At 27.7% G+C, this 26,437-nt stretch overlaps 1 protein-coding gene across 1 annotated transcript; it reads left to right on the top strand.

Annotated features, from left to right (window-relative positions):
- Positions 1–4,065: 4,065 nt before the first annotated feature.
- Positions 4,066–4,677, top strand: LOC129314021 (receptor kinase-like protein Xa21). The gene has a single exon (XM_054957401.1). The coding sequence runs from the start codon at positions 4,066–4,068 to the stop codon at positions 4,675–4,677; it is 612 nt and encodes a 203-aa protein (XP_054813376.1).
- The last annotated feature ends 21,760 nt before the right edge of the window (positions 4,678–26,437 follow it).

Below are 26,437 nucleotides of genomic sequence, written 5' to 3'. Positions count from 1 at the left end.
CCCTATATATAATTTTAGCTTGGGGGTTAAGTAAGCAGTTTTCTTCAAAAATTTAATGTTACATCACCACTCCTCTCATCAGTATAAGTTGTTCAAAGTTTCATTCTGTGATCTACATCTTTTACCAGGTAACTCTAGTTTATTTTATTCCTTCGTCATTATTTCCTAAGATTTTTCTTCTTTAATAATATCCTTAGAGCCATATGTAAAACAAAAGCTCTAGGACACCAAATTCATAACTAGTAAATTTGTTGAGTATTAAGCAATACTTTGACACAAAAAGATTCCTATGGTCGATTTAGATGTGAGAAGTTTAATTAGAAGTATATAATCTTAATGAAACTTAGATTAAAATTCATAATCTTTTAAATAAATTGAAGAGAATAGTCTTATTAACCTTTTGTATCACACACGAGGTGATATGGACGAGACATGAATTCATAGCAGCTATAGATGAATCTTAGTTAGTAACAAAGCGGGATCTCTATTATTGATCTCAGTTGTTGAGTGTATGAATAGCAAGGTGGTATTATTCATTTTCACCTTTTCTATGCTTTATAGCTTTAATTACTTTTTATTTGTGTTTATTCTAGTTCATTGGGGAAGCAATTCCAAATGGTTTTATCTTTCTGTGATGTGTCCAAATCATAGAAATTGATGTCAAATTTTTTAAATTTAAAGCTTCTTTTGATTCCATAAAAAAAATAGTTTTAATTCTAACTAAGAACTAATCTTTTTCTGAATTTCATAATTTTAAGATCTTTATCTATAATTAATATTCTTAAAAAGTCTTTACATGTCATTTTCCCAACGAAATTAAATATTAGGTTTGAATCCAATTTCATTGTATGTAAGCGATGACTGACAAATTAATGAACTAAAAAAAAACTACTAATTCCAATGTTTTTAAAATCAACAGAATATTTTAAATTGTTATATATTCATAATTTTTTGAGTCCTTTTGTATAATTTTAAAACTTTTTGTTATTCTAGCTAAGTAACAAGATTCAGAAGGACATTAATTTATAACCCGCCTTCTCTACTTTTAAAAAAGCAATATTGAAAATTAATTGGCTAGATAATGTGTTTGAAATTTCTATGGGTTAAAGGACATTTGTGTGCTTTAAACTATTTCTGCAAAAGCATATGATATACTAGACAAAATTTTAGTTAGCTAGAACATATGTTTGAAAGTTCTATGGGTTAAAGGACATTTGTTTGCTTTAACTATTTCTGCAAAAGCATACGGTATACAAGACAAAATTAATTAGCTAGGTCATATGTTTGAAAGTTCTATTGGTTAAAGGACATTTTTGTGCTTTAACTATTTCTGCAAAAGCATATGATATACTATCTTGTCATATTAAACTTAAATAATTTAAAAAAAAGTGCAATATTATCCCTATTTTTAACAAATATTAACTTTGACTGTTAGTTGTTCTAAAATATTAAAAATACAATCATATAAGTGAGTCCCTTAATGGACATTATATGTACAAGTCAAATTTTACTAAAGACTATTATCGTGCCACTGTATTAATGTCATGGATATTTTTTCCTTTGGTCACATCGCAATAAGTTGTAGAATGACAAGGAATTTTCTCAGCTAAGAGTTTCGTTGGCTTAACATGTGCTATTATTTTAAACTTTCATGAAAAAACAGTAGTAGTATAGATGCATTAGTAATCATTTTTAATTTATTTTTTTAAATTTACATGCGAAATCATATTTATTTTTCTATAATAATAAACTACAATCATAAATGTGAATTAAAGTACTTAATCAATATTGATTCTCTTACAAGATATTTACTTGTTTTTGTTGGATTATTTTTGCTAATTTTTTGAAGTTTAAATTGTAACTTTTTTGGTCATCTAATGACTAAAGTTAACTTTTGTTAATAGTAAGGGCAACATTACTTTATTTTCAAAGTACTTACGTGAGAATTTTGTTAGTGAGCGGTCTAATGTAAGCGCTCTTAGATAAACCCCTGGAACCCAATTCTGAAGTTGTTTTGAATAAACAAAAGTTTAGATAATCTCATAATGGTCATCTGTTTTTTTTTTTTTTCAATGCGGATACATAATATCAAGGTCTAAGTCAATCAATATGCATAGAGAAAATGATACGTTAGTGGTGGAATAAAAATAATTTTTATATATTTACGTTATTTTATTTTCAAAATTAAGGTTGCGTAAACAAAACGGCAAAATCACAGAAGTCTGGGCTTTTTTAGTCTGTGTCCGCATTTTTTCTTGAGTCAAACCTACCTAAGTACTCATATCTTGGAGAAAATGACACAATAATGAGATTTTGTTTTTGGTCCTACCGTAGATCCTATGTTGGAAATTAAATAGTCTGTGTATATTATTTTTGTTAAGTAAAAATATTTAAAATATGATTTTGTAAATGGAGTAAAGTAAGTTATGTAAAAAATAACCTTCATTAAAATAATAATAATAATAATAAATTTTCCAATTCCCATGCATATGTGAACGTATTTAAGAGTGCAAACACTTGGTTCTATTCTTATCGTCTCAGTTATCCTAAGATAAAATATATATTTTTTATCTATGCGTGTGTAGAGAAAATGGCACAATAGTAGAATCAGATGAATAAAAATGATGTGTGTGTGTATTAAAGTCATTTCACTTTGAAATTTAAACATTAAGTTCGCGTAAAGAAAACGACATATAATAATAGAAATCTTTCTAGTCTCAACCCATTGTTGAAGCCAACATGGAAAAGATGTCATTAATGGTGACAAATTATCTTTTTAGTCGGTATCCACATTTTTCTTTGGTCAAGCCTACTCTAGTACCATATCTTGGAAAAAAATGACACAATAATATACTTTAACAAATTTCGCGTATGTTTGTATTTGTGTGTATTATATGGAAAAAAAATTAAATCTTTAATAATCTCTATACTTTTAGCGAGATTTAAATGAGATCCTTGTTTATAGTTCAAACTATTAGAATGACAACCTAAAGTTTGTACTGTTATATCATTAATCCTACCCAATCACTATATAAAAAACTATGAAAATAACTAAATTAGTTTGTTTTCGTTAGTGATATTCAGATTAAAATATAGTTTTTGACATTAATAATTTATATTTCTGTGACAAACAAAAAATTGGGACCCAAAATTTAGATCTTGTTTGATTTTGTTCCCTTTTTTGTTTTTAAAAACTATCTTGTAAATTAAATTTTAAAAATTATTTTTGAAACCAAAAATTATGTAAATTTGAAAATAATTTGATTTAAAAAATCGGAAGATAATGGTGGTCACCAATGGATAATGATAGTAGTTAACTATAGCTGATAGTAGCATTCAGTAATCAATCATAATGTGCTATAAACATAAAAAAGAAAACACAAATAATTCTAATATCTTTTATTAAAAAAAAAAAAAACAAAAGATGAGAACAGTTTTGCAAATATTTAAATCCAGAACACTTATCCAAACAAATTGTTTCTATATTTTTATTTTAAAAGTAGTTTTTACAGATAGAAATCAAACAAGCCATTATTTTTTTTTATAAATTTATTTGAAGTAGGGAGAGAACAAATCGAAGTGCTCAAGAGTCAAGTCCAAAGGAAAAAGTAGTTGCGCAATCCAAATGGTTCATATATTTTTTTCTTTTTGTTATATATCTGTATTATATTATGTAAGATATTAAAATAACATTTTCCTTCAATTAATGTCTCCCAATCAAATTCATTTTTTATTTCCAATATCAAATGGACATAATCTCCAACAAATTGAAGAATATGCCAATAATGTCTCTTCATTTTCTAACTTCTTTGCAGGCCCCGCCATCCTTAGATTAATTATAAATAGTGGCCACTGATTGATACAAAAGTAGACAAGGGATATTACTTGAGCCGAGAAATTTCTACCATTAACATCATAATCAACAGTTTTAATTTACATGCAAATAATTAATCATCCGTCCTATTTAAAAATTGTGCTTATGAATTTCTAAGCGTGTGTATATATATACTACAACCTTCTCCTCCAACCACTTCATCAACCTAAGAAGCCTTGAACCTATCCAACATGGCAAATCTTTGTTTTCATTTCCCCTTTCTCTTGTTCTCCCTACTTTGTTTTCATTTCACTGTATGCCTCACCAATTTTACAACGAATGATGAATTGGCACTTCTTGCTTTCAAGTTTTCTGTTAAGGACCCTGACAATCACTTGGCTAATTGGTCCAACTCTTCTTCCATTTGCAATTGGGTTGGGGTTATGTGTGATGCTCATCATGAGAGAGTAATAGCCTTGAATCTTGGTGAGATGGGTCTCAAGGGAACCTTGCCCTCAAAAATTGGGAATTTGTCTTTCCTAGTTAAACTTGACCTTCATAGTAACAACCTTCATGGTGAGCTGCCAAAAGAGTTGATTCCATTACACAAGCTGCAAATTCTCAACTTGAACTACAATGAATTCAATGGAGAAATTCCAATTTGGATTGGAAGCTTACTTATGCTTCAACACTTCCATCTCCGTAATAATAGTTTTGGAGGTTTTATTCCTCCAAATGTTTCTAATTTGTCAAAGTTAGAGACATTAGATTGGAGATTTAATTCTATCGAAAGATCCATTCCATTTGAGATTGGAAAACTTCAATGTTTGAAGATTTTATGGATTGGAGGAAACAAGCTTTGAGGAAGAATACCTCCAACTATTTCTAACTTATCCTCACTTGAGATGTTGTCTTTGTCTTACAACTCCTTAACAGGTATGTTTCACATAACTAATGTGTTATTAGCATTTCTTCCATTTTACAATGATATAAATTTATCTTATGTTTGTAAATATTCCTTTTGCTTAATCTTAGTGTAGATTTTTGTGTGATTTAAGATAATTTGTCTTATTATCAAGCTCAGTTAATCTTCTTTGGCGTCAATTTTCCAGTTATGTTTTTGGTCAAAATAAATTCATCTACAAACTTCTATTAATTATCATTTGGATTAAGGGTTATTTTTACCTTTCAATTGTATGCAAAAAATTATTAGGGACCCTAAATTCAACTATAGGTCATTTATATTCTTCAAACTCAAAGATTAATTGTTCTGTCACTTGCCGTTTTCTCCATCCATTTTTTCCATTAGTGGGCCCATTTTAAATTTTTTAATTTTTTATAATATAAAAAATTATTCTCTCTCCCCTCCACTTTTTCTCTCCCCCTCCGACCAAGATCTCCGTCTCCCATCTCCGTCCACCTTAGCTCAGAAATCTGCAGCTGCTTTACTCTCACGCCGAACATGCTGCACCTGCACTTCCCACTCTCTTTGCACTTAAGCTCTGAATATACATTTTGCGACTGCGGACTCCAAGCCCTGCTATCCTCTTGTCCTCTTTTCTTCCTTGTCTTCAATGGGCTTCTTCAAAAAACATACATGAGATTATTTTTAATAGTGTATGTTTAAATCAATTGTAAAATTAATTTCAAAATTAAATACAGATAATTTTAATTAAATGTTGACCCGTCAATGTTCTACAAAGTGTAAGGTAAGTTAGACTTTTTAAAATTTTATGAATTGTGGAGATTTATATAAATTTTATAATAGTAATTTAGAATGGTCTCTATAATTTTCAGATTTAAATCTCAAAGTTTTTAACTCTATATAAAAAAGTGCAATTCAAATAATCAGAATTAGAATTTTATGTTTGAATGAACCGCATGGGGAATGGGGATGTGGTGGTAAAGTTTTGTATAATATATATATATATATATATATTAAATTTTTATGTATGTTACTTGAATTTTTATATAATATGAAAATGTTGCTCCACAAGCCTTTATCTACTTTTTTATTCTTTCATATTTCTCTATATATTTTATTAAGCTTCCTAGACATTTTTTTTAATCCTTCAATATTTTCTTGTATCTTTCAGTAATGTTCGACACAAAACAAGTGCAACTTTTTCCTTTTCCAAAAAATAGTTATATATCTCCATTCTCCAATAGACATTTTGTTGTTGGTTTTCATGTGTTGTCAATGTAACTACGCATCTTTCTAACATGATATACATCATTTGAAGTAAAATAAAATAATTGTGAAGAACCTTTTTGGATCATCACTGTTCAATCTGAAATAGTTTTGAATCTACGTGAAGCTCAATAAAATATATACTGAAACATTAAATACTATATATATATAACCCAAAAAGCCATTCTTTTCTTTTTGTTAGACAATTATGTGTAGAAATAAATTAGTATAATGTTAAAAAAATTAGTTTAGTAATCAACTTGTATGTTATATAGAAAAAAAATTCTATTTGTTTTATGATCTATTTAGTTTTTTTTATTTTTTTCTGGCTGCATGTAGCTTGTGATATTATATTAAACGTGTGTAACGTTGAATGCATATAGAACCAAAAAAAAAAAAAAACTGTGTGCAATTGGCACTGTAGGAGGGGATCCACTTCCACATGTCATGGGTTATATTTTTATTTTGTAAATTTATATAGAAATCAACAAATTATAAGTACATGAATATTTTTTCCTTTTCACATTTTTTGTGAATAATAATTACAAACATCATATTTTTGTAAGCACATTCCATGAAATATGTTATAAGAAGTGGATGATTTTTGAAATTAAATAAAAAATTATAAACTTGAAAAATGATGCCTTGCTAAGCAATGGCCTCAATCATCTCATAAAGTTATATTATATCACTTTAACACACTGCAAGGAAATTTAAAATTACAAAATATATCTCTCCTTAAAAAACAATCTCATATACTTAGATTTAAATTAATTTGTTATTACATACCAAGATGCATTGGAAACTTGATTTTGCTTAATTAAAAACACTTCAATCTTGGTCACAATAATTTACAAGGTTTAATGTTATCCGGTTATATTTTGGCACCATCCATCATTTTTTTCTTTTGTCTTTTGAAACTTTGATAATTGTGAACTTAAATGCTAATGGCTTTCTAGTCAAAATACAGCTATCTGGTGACAATAACAATATTTATTGCTCCCACAAGTGTACGTAATTGATATAGTAATAAATTCAGAGCATTTTGAATCAAACCCAGAAGAAGATAGTGATATTTGTTATTTATAAAAATAAATAAGAGTTTTGAAAAGATTTTAATAACTGATTAAATAACACAAATAAATAAGGGAAAGATAAAAGCGATGAAAACAATTAATGAACAATCAGAAACCAAGGGATTAGGTTCACTTACCAGAATGTGTTACTCTAATCTAGTTGTTTATTTCCCTTCTTTTACAGTGATAATTGTGTCTTTGGTATCCCAATTCCTTTCCAGTATATAAGGATGTATTTAATTAGAGTTAAATTTAGATCCCCCTAAACTCTACTCTCTAACTAAATCATAAAGCTATGATTTGAGTTACCAGCAACCTCTAAATTATTCCGACTATCTCTCTAGGTCTTGGTAAGTCTTTCACTTTCTAGGTCATCAAACCACCCACAGACAATCTATATAGCAGTGATCTATATAAACGAAAATTCATCTCAACTAGACAAAAATTCTCATAGACAAAAATTGATGTTCAATAGGAATATAAACGAAACCAAAAAGGAATAAAATCCATTATAGCTAGGCCACTCCCTACCTGATAGGGAACAAGAAATAATAGAGTTAAAACTACAATCCTAGATAAGAGATATAAAAAGAATCTAAAGAAGATGAAAAGAGAGAAAGCTCCTAACTCTGAGAACTCATCTAGACTCCGTAATATGCCTCCTAACCTTCAGATATGAGATTGGATTATTTTGAGAGGCTTTTGGGAGGTTTGTTTATAATAAATTGATCCTTCGATCTTGGGCTTAGAATTTGTCCAGATCATGTCTTAACGTATCTGAGTGACATTTTAGTAGCCAGAGGACCGTGATACACATGAATGCATGAGATATCTCTACAATCCTTTCCCAACTAAAGTTCCCCACATGTGTGTTAATGTGTGCTTTTATTTGATGAATGTATTCATAGAATTACATTCAATAACACCTCTTAGAAGCCATGAGTTTTGAAGGATGATTCCTTGAATTTTATTTTAAATAAAATGGTAATCATTTAAGGGATGATACACAAACTCAAACAAAAAAAAAAATCTTTAGTTCTAGTTGGTTAAAAAAGGAATTTGGTTGTTGTTAATTTTAATGGTGCTAGTGAGGGCATCTTCTCTTCCGGAGCATCTAAGTTCAATTTTTTATTTTTTTTCCAAATTAGGAAGTAGCTACTTCTTCTTTTAGATGATTTTTTTAGCATTACTACTTAAGATCAACATTTGATTTTATTTTTTATTTTCATCTTTTGTTTTATTATTAGTTTGTTTATTCATAAAACTTCTTGTTTTAATAATTCTTTATGCATAAAAATAAGTCTTTAATTATTTTAATTTTATTAATGCCAGCCAGGACATGTCTTCTCATTTGGGAACCAATTTTCTGGAAACAATTTTTGAAAGAATGGATGTACGATGTTGATATCCAATGAAAATTTTCAGTTATTTCTATATTTTTTGTTGTAAGCATCATAATTTTGAAACTTAACCATACTTCCAACAACTCATAATGCATTCCTGTCATATTTTTCTAATTATTTTCTTTGCATTATGATAAACAACAAGTACATTGCTTTTCATAGAATTTGTTTCTTTCATTTGGGATTTTTGAACCATAACGCAATAAGTATATATTCTTGAAGACTGTCAATTTATCAAAGTTAAATACTTTGTGTCAAACAAATATATTATATTGATTGTGATTTGCTTAAAGTTATTATATTATTATAGGTAATTGATCGGAATATTGTCTCCTCAATTCTACATAGGCCAATTTTGTTGCCACATTGAAAGAAATACTATAGGAGATACTCTATAAAATCAAAAGTACTCATCTTACAAATATGAAAATTATATATATAATGACATGCCTTTAACTTGTCTTGCCTCGTCATTGAAGAAGCATTGAAAAGTTAACCATGCTCTCAAGAGGTCATATTGTGTTATCGTCATATTGTTCAAATGGTTTCAATAATGCATTGCTTGAAACAACTTCTCCACTCAACATGTCCATGATAATCCCTTCAATATATTTATAAGAAATATGTAATAGTTTAGTGGGCATTAAATATCTACAACAATTTTACATGGAAAAGCTTTTTATGGTACTTAAACGTGTTCATTCAAGAAAGAAAAATTAATCAGTTGCTCATTGAATCATTTTTAAGGAATTTTTTTCATGAAACACCTTTTTCTAGATGTGTCACATCTAATTACTTTTGCCACAGAATATTAACACCATTTAAAGGCTTATATTATAAATTAAATATATGTACATATGGCCAATAAAATGTATCATAGTTGCTCCTTTAATCCCTTATTTAGTCCCCTCTTTCTCTCCTGCACATGGCAATATCCAATATGACATTGATAGATAATGAAACATGTTCACAATGCAGCAATATAAACATGTTCATTATCCCAATGTTGTTCTTCTCCTGGCAATAAAGGCCGGATGTAATTGTGATGCCTCTACAGTCCGAATATATTTTAGTTTTTAAATTTAATTTATTATTTTTCCTGTAAAATATAAAAAGAAGAAAATATGCATATTTTACATATAATTAAGAGATAAGAGAAAAGTATATAAATATTAATTAAATAGGTATGGAATATTAATAAATTTAGTCAAATATAAGCCAAAATCTGTACCTACTTGACTATACAATATACACTTATAAAAGAGGCTCGGCACAAGTGAAGTTACTACTAAAATTTTTTTCTTCTTTTCACATGGGTTCGTTGTGCATCATCACGAACAATTCTGATGGCTCTACTAATTAATTATCACACTATGAATTTATGATATGTTTGTGATGATTAAATGTTTTTAATTAAAATAAATATATTAATTATACATTCCTTGACAATCTCTCGCACGATACATTAAAATGGAACTGCCTTTGCATTTATATTTTATATTTGTATTTATACAGCAATGAGTATTTATTTGCATCACATCTCCATGTTTGATTCTCTACCTCATTTAGTTTTATTTTTCTTTTCTTCATCAAACAATATTGCAGGAGATATTCCAAGAGAGATTGGCCATCTCCAAAATCTAAAACTTCTATATTTGGGTGGAAATAAGCTCTCTGGCCAAATACCATCAAATATCTTCAATATTTCGGAGTTACAAGAGATTGATTTAAGCTGGAATAATTTGTCTGAAAGCATTCCCTCTAGTGTATGTCATGGACTTCCAAAATTACAAGGGCTATATCTTCAACACAACGCATTATCTGGAGCCCTGCCATCCAACTGGGTACAATGCGAAGAGCTCAAAGACATACAATTAGAATACAACTCTTTTACAGGTATTTGCTACCAGCCCACTATTTTAAATCTTCAACTTTAATTTCTTTGGCAAAATATTTTAATTTCACTTTAATGATTGCAATAATAGCATTAGTACTTTTTGTTTTGTTGCTATTTTGCAAGATGCATTCCTAAAGAAATTGGTGATATCACAAGCCCGATTTTATTTTAAGTTTACCTCTTAGTAAGATTTTTGGCTCCATATCAAAAAGCTTAGAAACCTGACTATGCTTCAGTTATTTTAAATCTCCCTTGGCCACTGCACCAATGAATTTGTCTTTTTGTACACAATCTTTACAAATGTCATAGTAGCAGTTTGAAAAACATAATATGACTAAATGCTAAATTACAAATCTATAGAATATTCTACTTTCAGTATTTAGATCCTACTTATAATAGGTGAGATATTTGAGTTTTTTTTTTTATAATTTTTATATTTGTTTTAAATTTTTGTATGTTTCATTGGGATTTTCATATAACCTAAAAATATAGAAGATATTGCTCCATCTTTATACAATTGTTTATTCTTTCATATTTCAATATATATTTTATTGAGCTTTATAAACTTTTTTTTAATCCTATAATGTTTTCTCGCATCTTTTAGTAAAGTTCAATACAAAACAAGCACAAATGTTTTTTTTCCTTCTATTTTTATAAAATTTTTATCCATCTCCATAATTTCCAACCAATATTATTTTGAAGAAAACATGATAATTGTGAGGGACTCTTGTGGACCTTCAACGTTCAATCTTAAATATTTTTGAAGCCACGCGAAGCCCAATAACATGTATTTTAAAAGATTAAAGAATATATTTTTATATATAACCCAAAAGCCATACTTTTCTCTTAGTTAGCTTATTACGTGTTGAAAAAATAAGTATAATATTTTAAAAATTTATTTTAGTATTCAAGTTATGTAAAAAAATATATTCTATTTAGTTATATTATTTTTCTGGCTGCATATAAGTTGTGAAGTTAAGAGTGTGTAATGTTTTAAGCAAAAAAAAAAAAATAGAGAGAGTGTGAAATGTTGGAAAGGAAAGTTGTGTGCAAATGGCACGGTAGGGGATCCTCTTTCATGTGTCATGCATTATACTATGACAACTTAGATCGTAATCAACAAATTATAATAATTACTAATTTTTCCTTTTCACATTTTTTTTGGTGAATAATAACAAACGCCATACTTTTTGTTAGCACTTTCCATGAAATATTTCATATGCAGTAGAGGATTTTTTAAATAAAAAATTATATATATAGTGGATATACATACTAAAGACAAGGCATGCTACAATTTTTATATTCAAAATTTCTATACTTTAATTTCTTAAAAACTTAATTTTAATTAACTAGATATTCAAAAGTGTATGTCTTTAAGTGTTCATCTTCTTTCATATACCAAGATGCATTGAAAATTTGACTATGCTTCAATACTTATATCTTAATTAGTGCTAATAAATTATGATGTACTAACTTCTGTGTATGCATGCATTACTTTTGATATGCTTTTTTATGCAATTTCTCTGAGTAAAAATGAATTTGGTTTTTAAAATACTTCAAAAATGTTCATCATAAATTTTTATTTAAATAAAAAATTACTGCTAAAAATTTGCAGATCTATTCAACAACTTAAAAGAAAATACTAGAATATTAATTTTTGTTTGAATGAATTACATAAAGAGTTTTATGTATTCCTTAATACAGAAAAAAGAAACAATACCCAAATTTTGAAAACTATAATTTTTTTTTTTTTAGCTTTCTGCTAGCATCACCTCAATTACAAATAAAAAGGGCACACCTATATGTATCACCAAAACTAACAGAGTATTCAGATGTAATGTTTTCACACATCAACGCACATAATAATTTTCTGAAAACAATAATGATGTGCTTTCAACAACTAATTATGCGTTACTGTCATATATTTTTTTAAATGGTTTTCTTTGCATAATTAGAAACAACTACAATGCTTTTCTTATATCTTGTTTCATTCTTTTAGGATTTTTGAACCATAATGTTAATACATAATCTTAAAGAAATTATTCATAATTGAGATTTCAAAATTATGAGCTCTTAGACAGTAAGCTCCAATAAATTTGAATATGCTCCAAGAGTTAGACCTCAGTGTAAATAATTTACGAGGTACACCTTTAGCAAAACATAGTATAATATTTTTAGTTTGTTCATTGAATAATATTGAAATTCCTATCATCTAAAATTGAATGTAATTTCACAAAAAAAAAGAAGAATATGTCATAGACTTATAAATTTTCATATGCTATATCTTCAAAAGAATAACTAAGTATTAGAGCTCTGCCATACAATGCAAAGAGCTCAAAAGCTTACAGTTAGACTACAGCTAATTCTTTACAAGGTGTGTGCTACTTGAGAAGTTATTGATTCAGCATAAAGCATTTGTTTCACAAACATTTTGTGAAACTCAATTTTTTGTTTTGAGTAAATTTATACCCATTTTTTTACTAAAATGATTTCTTTAAAAACGTCATCTTGTAATATTGGTTTTTTTTTTAATTGTTGTCATGCCCAAGTATTATATATCTAAAAGTTAAATTCTCTGATGCTAATATCTACACAAGCAATATAATTGTAAATGCAAATTTCAAATTAGATTATGTAACCACTTCTTGCCGCCACTACACAAATGTAATATGTGTTCCTTTATGTGTACAGTTTTGAGTTCCTTATTCTTCATTATTATAATCATTATTATTATTATTGGTCGATATAACTGATACTTCATAGAATGTTGGCAACCTTAGATGATTCCCAGCCTTTAATTTCTTAACTAATATAGACCACATATATGGAGGCATGCATTTATCTTTGCCACCACATTTTTTTGTTGCGTACTTAATAGCTTAAAGTCAACTCTGCATAAGCACATCAAAATATACAAATCAGGAAGGAAAGCTTTCCAAGACCAGTCCCAAAGACCAGCATATTTGACCATGCAAATGGGCTCCAAAAATCATGAAAATTTTAGACATCAAACCAAACTGGGAGAGTAATATACATACAAAAATTCAACTCAGGATTCCCTAAGTACAAATAGAAAAAAATCAACAAAGTGAGTTGTTAGGAAGACAGAATGCTTCGCAACCAGCACTTGAAAGTCAGAATACTTAACTAGGCAAATAAGATATAAAAAAAAAAAATCCTCAAAGTTGTCTACCAAACAAGATCTTACCAGAACAAAAGTTATCATTTATGAAACAAGCTAGTATCATGAATTTAGATTCCCTTTCTGTACAGTACAAACCCCAAGTTGCGGCAAAGACGAACACCAAGATAGCAACCACAATAACACAAATTGTTCAACATTATATATATGACACTCGATGGTTTGGTAAACATAATGCACAAAGAGCAATAAGGCATATAAACATGTAATTCTCAACATATGAAGTAACGATCACATATGAATTTATCACACCAAAAGTAGAAGAAATCAATTTTGACCACCAAGAATTCAAGAGGAGTTTGATAAAAAATAGGAACAAATTAACTTGTAAGGAGTCAAGATTGAAGACTTGCTCGATCAGCACCTTCTATCTTTCTTCAGCACCTGTCTTTGATATTTCCTCTTCTTGCAAAATTTCCCATCTAATCAGCAAAGTAAAGCGCAAAGTTGCTTTCTGAGGCTTGCGTGGGAGATGGATTAATCAGAACAGAATAGCGGCGGGTTGCCGTTTTCTTCTTCCTTATCTTTCTGATACGCTCTCATCGTGACAGAGGGCTAGCCATTTTGTCTATTCCAGGATGTTGATTTTTCTTGTTTCTTTTTTGGTAAAATTTTGTTGCTAATTTTTCTTTCAGGCCATATACTAGAAGGCATGGCAAAGTCGGCTGTACTTCAAATTTACATCTTGATCATAATAATTTCCAAGATTTGTTTTTTCAATTTATGATATGCTAGCTTCTATATTTTATTTTTTTAGTTTTCTTATCATTATTACTATAAAAATAAGCATATTCTTTTCGTAATTTTTTCTTTTGTTTATAAATTTGTGTATGTGTGAAATTTTCTTCTTCTACAATTCTTTATGCATAAAAATAAGTATTTAGTTATTTTTAATTTTAGGGATACTGGTTAGGATGTCATGTGGATTGGCATTTTGTTATGTTGGAACAAAGAAAGCTCCAGTTGGAGTGAGGAAAAAAAGATGAGAGAATGACAAATAAGAACCTTGTAAGAACATTAATGTCAAAATAGGATTTTTTGACATTGATGTTTTCAAATTTCAGTACTCCTTCTACCATATTTCAATATTAAAATTTTTAATTTGGTATTAATGTTCTTACAAGGTCCTTATTTGTCATTCTCCCAAACAAGATTTGCCACAATCTCATGAATAGCAATGCCTTTCTGGTCAAAAAACAGTTTATTAATATATTATATTAGAGTTGAAATGTACTTATTGAGTGACAATATTAATATCAATATTAAAATATGAAGTCTCTATGTCACTTGTTCCATTTAAATTGTAAACAAAAATAAAAAAAATAAAAAATATAGAACTTCAATCCCTATAGTTTAACAAAATATCAATATTAAAATATGAAGTCTCTATGTCACTTGTTCCATTTAAATTGTAAACAAAAATAAAAAAATAAAAAATATAGAACTTCAATCCCTATAGTTTAACAAAATTTAACTTTTAATATGACATTAAATGTAAGTTTATGAACAATATGTACTTTATTGTTCATTTTTCACATTTTTTGGTTATAAAGTTTATGTATTCATGAAATTTCTTGTTTCAGTAATTATTTATATGCATAAAAATCAATCTTTAGTTATTTTCTATTGTAGTGATGTTTATAGATTGATTAGTGTGGCCATGTGGTACATGTCGGGCTTTATCTGAACAAAACATGTGATGTATGTAGATTAATCAAACATTTGTTAAGGGCTTTTAAGGTTTTCCTTTTCTTTTTTTTTTTTTTGTGCCATGAGTTAATTATACTATCCATCTCTCTATAGGCGTTATAATTCTGAATAATCATAGGATTCGTATTACCCTACAAGTGTAATCAATCTATCCAACCAACAACTTTTCAACCGCAAGAATTTTATGAATGTCATGAAAAAAATATTTTTTAAAGATAACTATATTTTCAGGTTCTCTTCATTTGAAGGAGGGATGAAGTTAGAATTAATCAAAGGTGGCTGGGAGTTTTTTTTAATTACACACACTCACAGACAAAGTATTGTATTTCAATTTTCATTTTTAGATTTTTATTTTTGATATTTTTAAAAGTAATTTTATGTTTTGAGAGAAATGCTATTAGATAATTGACGATGTATAATTATATAAAACCTAAAAGAATAAAAATATATAACAATATAAAATATGAGCAGCATATTAACTTTTCAACAGTACTTAAATAAAGAACTTTGTAAAGAATATAAAAAATAATTCCCACTTTAATTATTTAAGAACGGTAATTATACAAATTCAATGAAATATATAATGTATTCATATTTTTTATATAATATCGCATATAATACACTAATTTCATCGGTTTTTATATAATAATTATTCTTAATAATTCTATGTTTTTATAGGAAAAATTAACTGGTTAGTCCTTGTAGTTTTTGAGTTTGCAAGTCAGTCTTTATACTTTAACTTGTCATGATTTAGTCCTTAAACTTCCCTCTGTTATTTCCATCCATCCTTATTTTTTAGAAAATAAATTATTCTCTTATAACTCATCCTACATGGCACTTACAGTAATTAAAAATATTAAAAAGTGTTTTGAACAGAGATTGAGGAATGTATAAGGACCAACTTGTGATGAATTAGAGCATAGAGATTGAGTTTCAAACTCGATGAAAGTATAGGAACAAAATAATTAATTTTTCCTTGTTTATATATGTAAGATTTTATTCAAAATGTTTTGTGAGTTTTGATATTACATATTGTCAGAAAATTTTCATATTATTTATGATTCATTATTAGAGAAAAATTTATTCATTAATCTTTAATTTCATTAATATTAATGAAACCACCCCATAATTTTCAAAATATAGACTATAATTTAATTTTTAACTCTGTTGAATATAGTTTACCAAAGGTTCGAATATGCTTTTTTTATTAATTAAAAGGTGCATCATAGAAATTTCAAACTTACTAGTATAATGCTTTGACAATATGTCATTTGATTAACCGATGCTATTTATAACATGCCTCAAGAAGGTTTTTACATGTTGGAAAAGCCATTGTTTTTTGGAGGGAAAAATATAAGAATATTAGCGCATTGAAACTGTATCAATAAAATTTCTCTTATTTTTTAGTTTAAATTCATTTCTACTATTTTTATTGCTTCAAACATAATTACGATTTCAGTGCCTTGAAAGGTATATATGAGCCTTTTTTTAGGTATTCCTTGAAAGAAACATGCACTAATTTTGTATATTTATGCTAATGAATTGTTTTGTGACAGTTAACAATAGAGCTAAAATTAGAGGTTATATATAACAAAATTTTGGATGACTTAAGAGCTTCATTATTTTTCCGGACTCTAGTTTCTTTTAAATACAAAATTCAAGCGTTATTATATCATAATCACAATAACTTTAAAAAATGCATTCATAAATTTATGTTTGTTACTTTTTTTTCTTTTATCATAATCTTATACATGAGAATTCATAATAATGTGGTTTTTTTATTATCACATTGCAGGAAATATTCCTCAAGCAATTGGTGACCTCACAAACTTGAAAATTATACTTCTAGTTGCTAACAAGTTGTCTGGCCAAATACCAAGGAATATTGGAAACATGACAAAACTTCAAGGGCTAGACTTTAATGGAAATAATATTGAATGTGAACTTTCAACTAATCATAATCACATAATGTGTAACTTTTTATCATATTTGTGCTATTTTTTGAGATAGTTCATTCATGGGCAATATTATATAAATATATATGTCCCCTAGAATTAAGGGTCTTCAAGTTGTTCTTTCACAAGTTTACAGAAAATTAAAAGGATGATCCTGAAACATTTCTTCTACATTTTAAAATTTTGATTTGTTAAAAATGAATTGACCAGACATGAACACTTGGAGCGTTAGAAACTTTTCTTATATCTTTATCAAATACATAGAAAATATTCTCAATATAACTGATGTGTGACAAATTTAAATTTTATATCTTTAAGCATTAATCTTTTTCCAAGCAATATGCCAGGTAATTTTTCATCAAATTATGATGTTATAACTACTATATGTTTTCCCTCTTTAATTGTTTTCTCAGTGTGTCTGTGTCTATATATATATATATATATATTTCTCTACCAATTTTTCCTTTTGGTTATACATTTGTGTGTTCCAGAACTTCTATTTTTATATATGAATGATTCTTTTTAATTACTATTTGCAAACATTGATTAGAACTAGAGACTTATTGAAATACTTTAGTTTTAAAGTCGGATAAAATGAACCTTAAATGATATGTGGCACTACAAAAGTTTTACAGTAGGATTAGCAATATAATTCACATTTTGTATTAGATTATGTCACCAATCTATACTAGCTACCAAGATATTAACTCTAATTCTGATTTTAACTTTCATTAATTGGTCAAATTCTTGTATAATTAATGGTTTTTGATACATTATTATTGCTAGAATTCTAGATGTGAGGAAACGTTCAAAATGTGTTCATATTTCATATCAAAGACATCAAAGTGTTAATAAAATTATCATTGATTTTCTTAGTTCAATTGCACTACAACATACCTTTTTTCTTTCTGTACATTGCATGGATCAAACTATTTGTACAAACTAAAAATTGAACAGGTATATCTTAAAATATACGTGTAATTATTAAGTATTTTTATTTTAGAAAGACATTAACATAATGTCCTTGAAATATTTCATAGATAGTCTTTTGGATGTTATATTTTCTTGAAAAATTGGTCAACAACATTCAGTATAGTGATAAAGTTCAATATAAGTGAAACTTAAATGACATATTATATTTTTTATCAAAATTTATCCATATAAAATATATATTGTATAAAAAGCCAATATGATGTATTTGGCTTATGAATTGTGTTATGATTCAAGATATTTAATTTATATTGAACTGCATGTCTTTTTATTTTGAAATATAAGGTTTATTTTTTTCCATTGAATTTACAAAAGGGGTTTTTAGTTTTTGCAAGTTTAATAGAGGCACGTGTAAAATGATTTTGCTTGTGCTAGTTAACTCCCTCACTTACAGCACTATCTTCTCATGGAATACATTCCAAAATTAGTAGTCTTTTTTTTTTTATATATTCTCAATTATCTCAAAGTTATATTGCATCATTTTAACACATTTCATGAAACTTTAAAATTACAAAGTCTGTCTCTTGGTATCAAGAAAGTTTTTTGTCTAATGCCATTTGTTTAGTATATTATGTTTTATTCATTTTCACTTTTGATATGACTTCATTTTTGGGTTTTAATTAATTGTTTGGCAACATAAAGATGCATTGGAAATTTGATACGCTATTAGTAAATGATAGTTTGGTGCTATCGATCATTTCATTCCTTTTTGTTCTTCTTTTGTCAGTTGGAACATAATCACTAGTGTGACAGTGTTAATATCTACACCAATATTAAAATATAAAATCTCCATATCAGTTGTTTTCCTTAAACTGTCAACAAGAATTAATAAATTGAAAAATAGAAAACTTTAGTCCCTATAAACCAGAATCAACATCTCTATTTCATGGGCTGAAAAAAAGAGGCAAGCATATTCCTCAATACATAGTGCCAAGATTTGTTTATATTTGAGGTGTAAGGCAAAGGCGTAGGAAAGATAAAGAGACTTCAAAATTTGGTTGTTGTTTTTAAATTTTTTTAGGAACGCATAATAATTAACCACATCATGTATTATGTAAGAATTTATTTGCAACATTATATCACTTTTTCGGTCATTGATCAATTCACTTCGTGTCCACTTTTGGAATGGGCCAAGAGCTAGTTCCAGTTCAACTGATTAAAATGGCTAGTCCAGTTCAATTTTTTAAGATCATAACTTTTCATTTGATCATGTCATCATTAATCATTGTTGGTATTTAAGTTTATAGCTTTATTATGATGCTAAAATATATTACGTATAAGTTTTTTTTCCTTGCAAAATTTTATTTTTAAATTATAGGAGATATTCCCAAATCAATTGGGAGTTTGAACGTACTTCAAATGTTAGACCTTAATGAGAATAATTTACAAGGTATGCCTTCAGAAAAATATAATATTTATATTTTTTTAATATTTTTTAGATTTTTAAATAAATTTATTAGCACCACTAGAAACATGTTTTTTCTTTTGTCCTGTTCATTTGAGTTCATTAATCATATGACAAGCAATAACCCTAAGGAATTTTGGGTGACCTTCTAAATTTAAAAATATGAACACATTCACATCACGACCCATCATTATCTATTTCTTGCTTTCTACCATCTCATGCTCTTGCAAGCAACAAGAAAGGCATTATTTACATTTATATCTTCATCATCATTGATCGTTGTACTTTAGAGCCCTCAGTTAAACATATAGATTTGTGGCTTACATGCACATGAATTGTGTTGTGAAATTTACAACACTTTGGTGTCCATCAAATATCATAGAATTATCTTACTCTGTTTTTTGGACTTCAAAACAGAGGTAAGCATGCAATAGTGTTATTGATTACATGAAGATTTATCCTTCCAAATCCATGCTCTTTTCATTTAACTCTCTCAATAGTTTCTTTTTCTTCTATTTATTTTTCAATAATCAATTCTATGAATATTTTCCTTTTAATTTGAGCTATCAGATTATGGATTGTCTGTCTTTAATTTGTAGCTCTGTCTCAACTTCTTCTTTACTGTTTTTGTTATCTTATCTTCCTTTAACTTCTCTTTTCTAATCTCAGAAGTCGGTCTCTGTTGCTTGTCTGGAAAGCCAATTTTTGAGAAAAAATCTAAAAAAAATTTGAATTGTGGAATGATGTTGAATATATAATCTTTTTATATAAAGTTTCTCTCAAGTGAAAGTTATTATCTACATAATTATTATTTAGACCCTCATTAGAATTTCAAAATTGGAGGTAATATTTGAAATGTGTGTATATATAGATTTATATATTAATGTTGAAGTACTGTAAATGTCCAATCATTATCATAGTTGTTTAATAATTGAGACAAAGTTTTTCGGCCAGACATAAAAACAAGTTTAAGTTTACTAGTTAAAAGCCGTTGCTCTTAGTTTGTCAAATCAATAATACAATCTGGAAAAATTCCTTCTATCTGAAATCAAATATGTGATTTCAACCAAAAAAAAAAAAAATTGAAAACGTGAACCATCACTGTGCGGATAGTCTAAATTTTTTGGTAAAAGTTATGCGAAGCTCAACAAAATATGTATTAAAAATTGAAGAGTAAAAGAGAATATATAAAAGCCAAAAAAGCCATACTTTATTTTATCAGTTAGATTTAAATGTTTTGATAATGAAGTATGATATTTTAAAATTTTTTAATTTAGTGTCTAACCTGTACATCATACATAAAACGCATATAATTTTTTGCAATCTGTCTTGTTATGATACTTTTTTCTTCGTGCCTCTATCTAGAGAATTGTTGGGGAAAAAAATGACAAGGCTATGTTCCAATTTTTATATTCAAATTTCTTGTACTTTAATCTATCTTTTGGTATTATATATTCCTTGGGATATATTTCTTGCTTAGATAAAATGGGAAACCTTTATCTTATTTTTATTGAATAAAAGCTCTTCTTTAACAAAATATGTAAGTGCTGCTCATTTTTGTTTTTACGATTTCTTATTATGCATCTGTACTAAAATGAGCTCTCTTTTTTTTCCTGAATGAAATTATATTTCCAGGAAAAATCATGTGTAAGAATAATGCCTTGATAATCATTTCATTAACTCATGCTAATTAGAACATGCTCCAAGAAAGTTTTTACATGTTTGGAAAACCATTTTGTGAAATAAAAAATATATATGAATAATAGTGCAGTGAAGATGTGTTAGTAAAATCTCTCTCATTTTTTTTAGTTTAAAGTCATTTCTACCTTTTTTTCTTCAAACATAATTACAATTTTAATACCTTGAAAGGTATGCATGAGTATTTTTTTCATTTTGATTCAATTAATACTCCACAAACTTATTTTTTTATTTACATCTTCACTGTCTTTGATAATTATACTTTAGACCCCTCAACTACATATTCAGATTCATGGCTCCAAATGCACAAGAATTGTGTTGTGAAATTTGCAACACTTTGGTGTCCATCAAATATAGTAATTTCTCAACGCTGAATCAAAAAAAAAAAAAAATCCTTTTCTTTCACAACAAGGATTTGAACAAAGAACCTTATGATAGGCTACCAGCAGAGTTTCCATTGAACCCCCAATTTTTCTTGATAGATTTACCTCAAATTTTATAAAAAAATACTCTTAAAATACCTTACCGTAAAATTTAATTCTTACTAAAATTCTTGTGCTATTATTACATTTGTGTACGTGCTAAATATCCTATGTCTATAATTCTTTATTCACAAAAATACTTTAGTTTTGGTTAGCTAAAAAGAGACTTTAGTTATTGTTAATTTTAGTGACATTGGTTAGGATGTCTTCTCTTCTGCAGCATTTGAGTTCTTTTTGTTCATATTATGTTCTTTTTTGCAACACTTGTAGATTATTTTCTAAGAATTACTATGAACAAGATGCACTTTATTTTTCATTTTCACATTTTCTTTTATTACGAGGTATCAATAAGTTTGTGCATCTGTGAAATTTCCTGTTGTAATAATTCTTTATGCATAAAAATTTGGTTATTTTTTATTTTAGGGATGCTGCTTGGGAAGCCAATTTTTAGACAGGACCGAGATATGATGTTGTTATATGCAATAAAATTTTTTAGTGATTTCTATTTTTTGTTGTAATAATTTTGACTTAACTAACATTGAAAACTCAACTATACACCCAACAGCTCATGATGCATTACTGTCAAAATTTTCAACTTAACTATACATTCAGATTTATCTTACATGCACAAGAATTCTTTACTCTATTTACATCTGTTTTCTGGGTTAAAAAGTATAGGTAAGAATCTAATACTGTTCTTAATGATTATATGAAGATTTCCCCCTCTAACCCCATGCTTTTTTCTTTTGAATCTCTCAATAGTTTCTTTTTATTTATTTGTCACACATCAAGACGATGAAGATTTTCCTTTTAATTCTCTACATAGAGAGATGGATGAGAGATAGATATTGAACTATCAGCTTATGCATTGTCTATGTCTTTATAGCCCTATCTCAACTTCTTCTCCTCTTTTGTTTTCATTATCATATCTTGTTTTGACTTCCCTTTTCCTAATTCAAAAATTGATGAAGAATAAGCTATTAATAGTTTTAAAAATTATCTTATGTTTTACTTTCCTCTTTTATTTCCAACTTCAAGAGTTATACTTTGATCCACTACAATAAATTTGATGAATCTGTTTTATATAAGATTGTAGGAGATATTCCTGAAGAGATTGGTAATCTTAAAAGTCTAGAACTCTTATATTTAGGCGGAAATAAGTTTTTGCCCAAATTTCATTAGCTATCTTTAATATGTCTGAGTTACGGGTTGTTGATTTAAGTTGGAATAATTTGTCGGGAGCATTCCTTCTAATATATGCAATGGACTTCCAAATTTACAATAGTTGGCACATTGCAAGGACCTCGAGGAGTTATCATTAGAATACAACTTTTTCAAAGGTATATACTTCTCACTTGCCAAATCTCTAAATTCAACCTTATCAAATATATTCTGATTGTATTTTTATGCACTTGACATTGGTATTGATCAAAACAATAAAACAAATTGGACTTCTTTATATCCTATTTTCATTTAAATGGAAATCTACTTTGGCAAATTAATTTATATGTACAAAAATAAACAACATTTCAAGAGCCCATATCAAACATGTTTTGGAAAAAAAATAAGTAAAATAAAAATTTGGATATTATTTTTATTAATATAAAAATAATTTATATAATTTTTAATTCTTTTGTTCGAAAAAGCTTGCATCAGCTCACAACCAATTGCCCGGTTTCCATTTCCACCCTCATATATGGAAAAAATATTACATACCCTTGTATATGAGCCTAAATAAAAAACATAAAGTCTATAAACATAATAAAAACACTATCTGTTTGTACCCTTGTATATATGAACCTCAATGACATATTTTGATTAAAATAATTTTTTATGTATCCAACTTTCTATTTTGTTTGCAAAATAATTCCATATCTTGCAAATAAGCGGGTTAAATCAAGTAATAATTGAAAAGATTTCACATGTATTAGAAAGAAAGAGGGAGAGTAGAAGAAAGGGAGAATGAAAATAAACAATGTTTTAATTTTTTTTCATTTTTACATAAATGAAGTTCTTTTTTAAACGAATCAAATTATTTTCATAATAAATAAATAAATATACAAGTTGCGGCTATCAAACCTGTTTGAAGATAAATATAAAAACTTAAATACGTAAAAGCTCAATAGCCCATGCATTACTACCCATTTGTCTTAAATGATTTTCTCTGCATCATTTTAAATGAAAACATTGCCTTTTATTTTCATTTTTGTTTGTTCTTTTACAATAATATTGTTATAGATATTCTTAAAGAAATTGCCGAGATAATGAACATTTAAAAATTATGATCTTCAATACTACAATATATATATATATATATATGATGTCATCATATGAATTGTTCAGGATCTTGAGTGAGCTCATGCTATCAGCTCATGAACTGTCACCACAAAAACAACTTTTTTAGTTAGGCAAACTACATGGTCTTATTCTCATACAATATATATTAGCCAAAAATTTATATGATGATGATGGGTCTTACTTAACTTATGATACCATATGTTATGTCCTGTTAAATACTAGGCTACTTGGTCTGAGACATAAGCCTGATGAGTATTATTTCTTTAAAAAATTATTTAATTCCTTTGTTCTAGAATAATTCCTTTATTTAAAAAACTACAGTATCAAAAAACAAGTAAAACTATAATATTTGATTTTTAACAAAGTTAACAATGTAATAGTATTTTCTTAAAATGAGTGAAAATATTGGGAATACCTTATGCCTAGCTAATTTGTGATTTCTAAATGGCATTAGACAATTTGTGCTTTAACTAATGTACTGTCCCTTATGCTTTTAAGTGTCAATCTTCTTTTAGGTCATATACCCAAAAGTATTGGAAATTTGACCATGCTTCAACAGTTAATTGTGGGTTCCAATAACTTGGAAGGTATTCATTCAGCAAATGATAGCATTGTTATATATATTTTTTATCTGTTGCTTAATTACAAGAAATATTCCTAATAAAATTGGTGATCTTAAAAACCTAAACATTGTAGACATGTTTTAACAGTTAAAAAATTACATATAATTGCTACAATCATTTTTTCAACTCACATGTTTTTATTTTGTGCAAAAGTGGAAACATTAATTTTAGTTTTTTTTTCATCTGTTACCCCATTACAAAGATATTTTGTAAGAGATTGCGATATTTGAAATGAAATTGAAATTTAATCTTGAATCTTAATAAGTTTTCTCAGTTTCAACCATTAAATGTTGGAGGAGTGGAGGCATGTTAAGACAAAAAACTAAAGCATGATTTAATTTTTATATTTAGGTTACAATGCTCGACTATGGTACGAATAAATAAAAAGTCTTGATCTTTTATTTATTTTAACAGAATTTTTTTTAATTATTTATAAGTTGAATTATATTTATAAAATAATTTAAAGAATCTATGTAAAAGATAAGTGTCCATCTTGTTATTGTGTGGGGAGAAAGCTAAACTCTATTGTAGAACTTGACTGACCTAATATATAAAGGAGTATGGACAATGATACATCTCATTTGTTAGATATTTGTCTTATTTACTATTTTTATTATTCACTTTAAATAACTTCACTAAAATTAATCTTTTGAATACAGGTTTCATACCTATGGAAATAGGCAATCTCCATAAGCTTGAGATATTATCATTGTCAGATAACAAGTTGAGGGGATCTATTCCGTCCAACATTTTTAACATTTCAACTTTGTGATGCTTAAATCTTGGAAACAATTCTATAATTGGCCATCTTCCATCAAAATTTGGAATCTCACTAGTTTCTATGAACTATACTTGGGAGAAAATATTTTGACAGGATCAATTCAAAAGTAATTGGTGGCTTTCAGGATCTTCAATATTTGAATCTTGAAGGCAATGAGCTGCATGGCCTAATCATTGATGAGATATGTGAAATCACAAAGCTTGCCTATTTATCATTAAGCATAAACAAGTTTTCTGGAGGAATACCACATTGTTTAGGAAATGTTACCTCTTTACGAGAACTTTACTTGGACTCTAATAAGTTAATTTTAAAAATACCCTCCTCCTTTGGAATTTGAAAGACATATTGAAAGTAAACTTGTCTTCCAATATTTTAGTTGGAAATGTATCAAGTTTTGGAAACTTAAATGTTCTTATATCACTGGATTTGTCAAGAAATCATATTTCAGGCAATATTCCAACATCTTTGGGTGGACTAAAGAACTTGCAAGATCTCTCCTTAGCACATAACAATTTGCAAGGAAATATTCCTAAATCATTTGGAATATTCCAAATCATTTGAATATGTTAAGCTTAGTAAATTTGGACCTTTTGAGAATAATTTAGTTGGTGAGATCCCCAAATCCTTGGAGTCACTTACTTATCTTAAGTATATCAACCTCTCCTACAACAAACTACAAGGAGAGATTCCAAATGGTGGAGTTTTTGCAAATTTGACTGCTGAATCTTTCATCATGAATGAAGCTCTTTGTGGCCGTCCACAACTAAAGTGCCTCACTGTGGAAAGGGAAGAAGAAAATGTTCATAGGCAAAATCACTTTTACTAAAATGCATATTACCCATGGTTGTGTCAATAATTTAGTTGTCTTGGGCATTATTCTTGTAAGACAAAGACGATCAAATTTAAGAGAAC

Source organism: Prosopis cineraria, unplaced genomic scaffold, assembly GCF_029017545.1.
Source record: "Prosopis cineraria cultivar Desert tree isolate PC_DT_omini unplaced genomic scaffold, ASM2901754v1 PC6, whole genome shotgun sequence".
Taxonomy (NCBI): Eukaryota; Viridiplantae; Streptophyta; class Magnoliopsida; order Fabales; family Fabaceae; genus Prosopis; species Prosopis cineraria.
This window is presented reverse-complemented; position numbering and strand designations above follow the sequence as displayed.

Excerpts from the sequence above, each read along its gene's own strand:
- LOC129314021 (XM_054957401.1), top strand. The coding sequence starts at position 4,066 with ATGGCAAATCTTTGTTTTCATTTCCCCTTTCTCTTGTTCTCCCTACTT.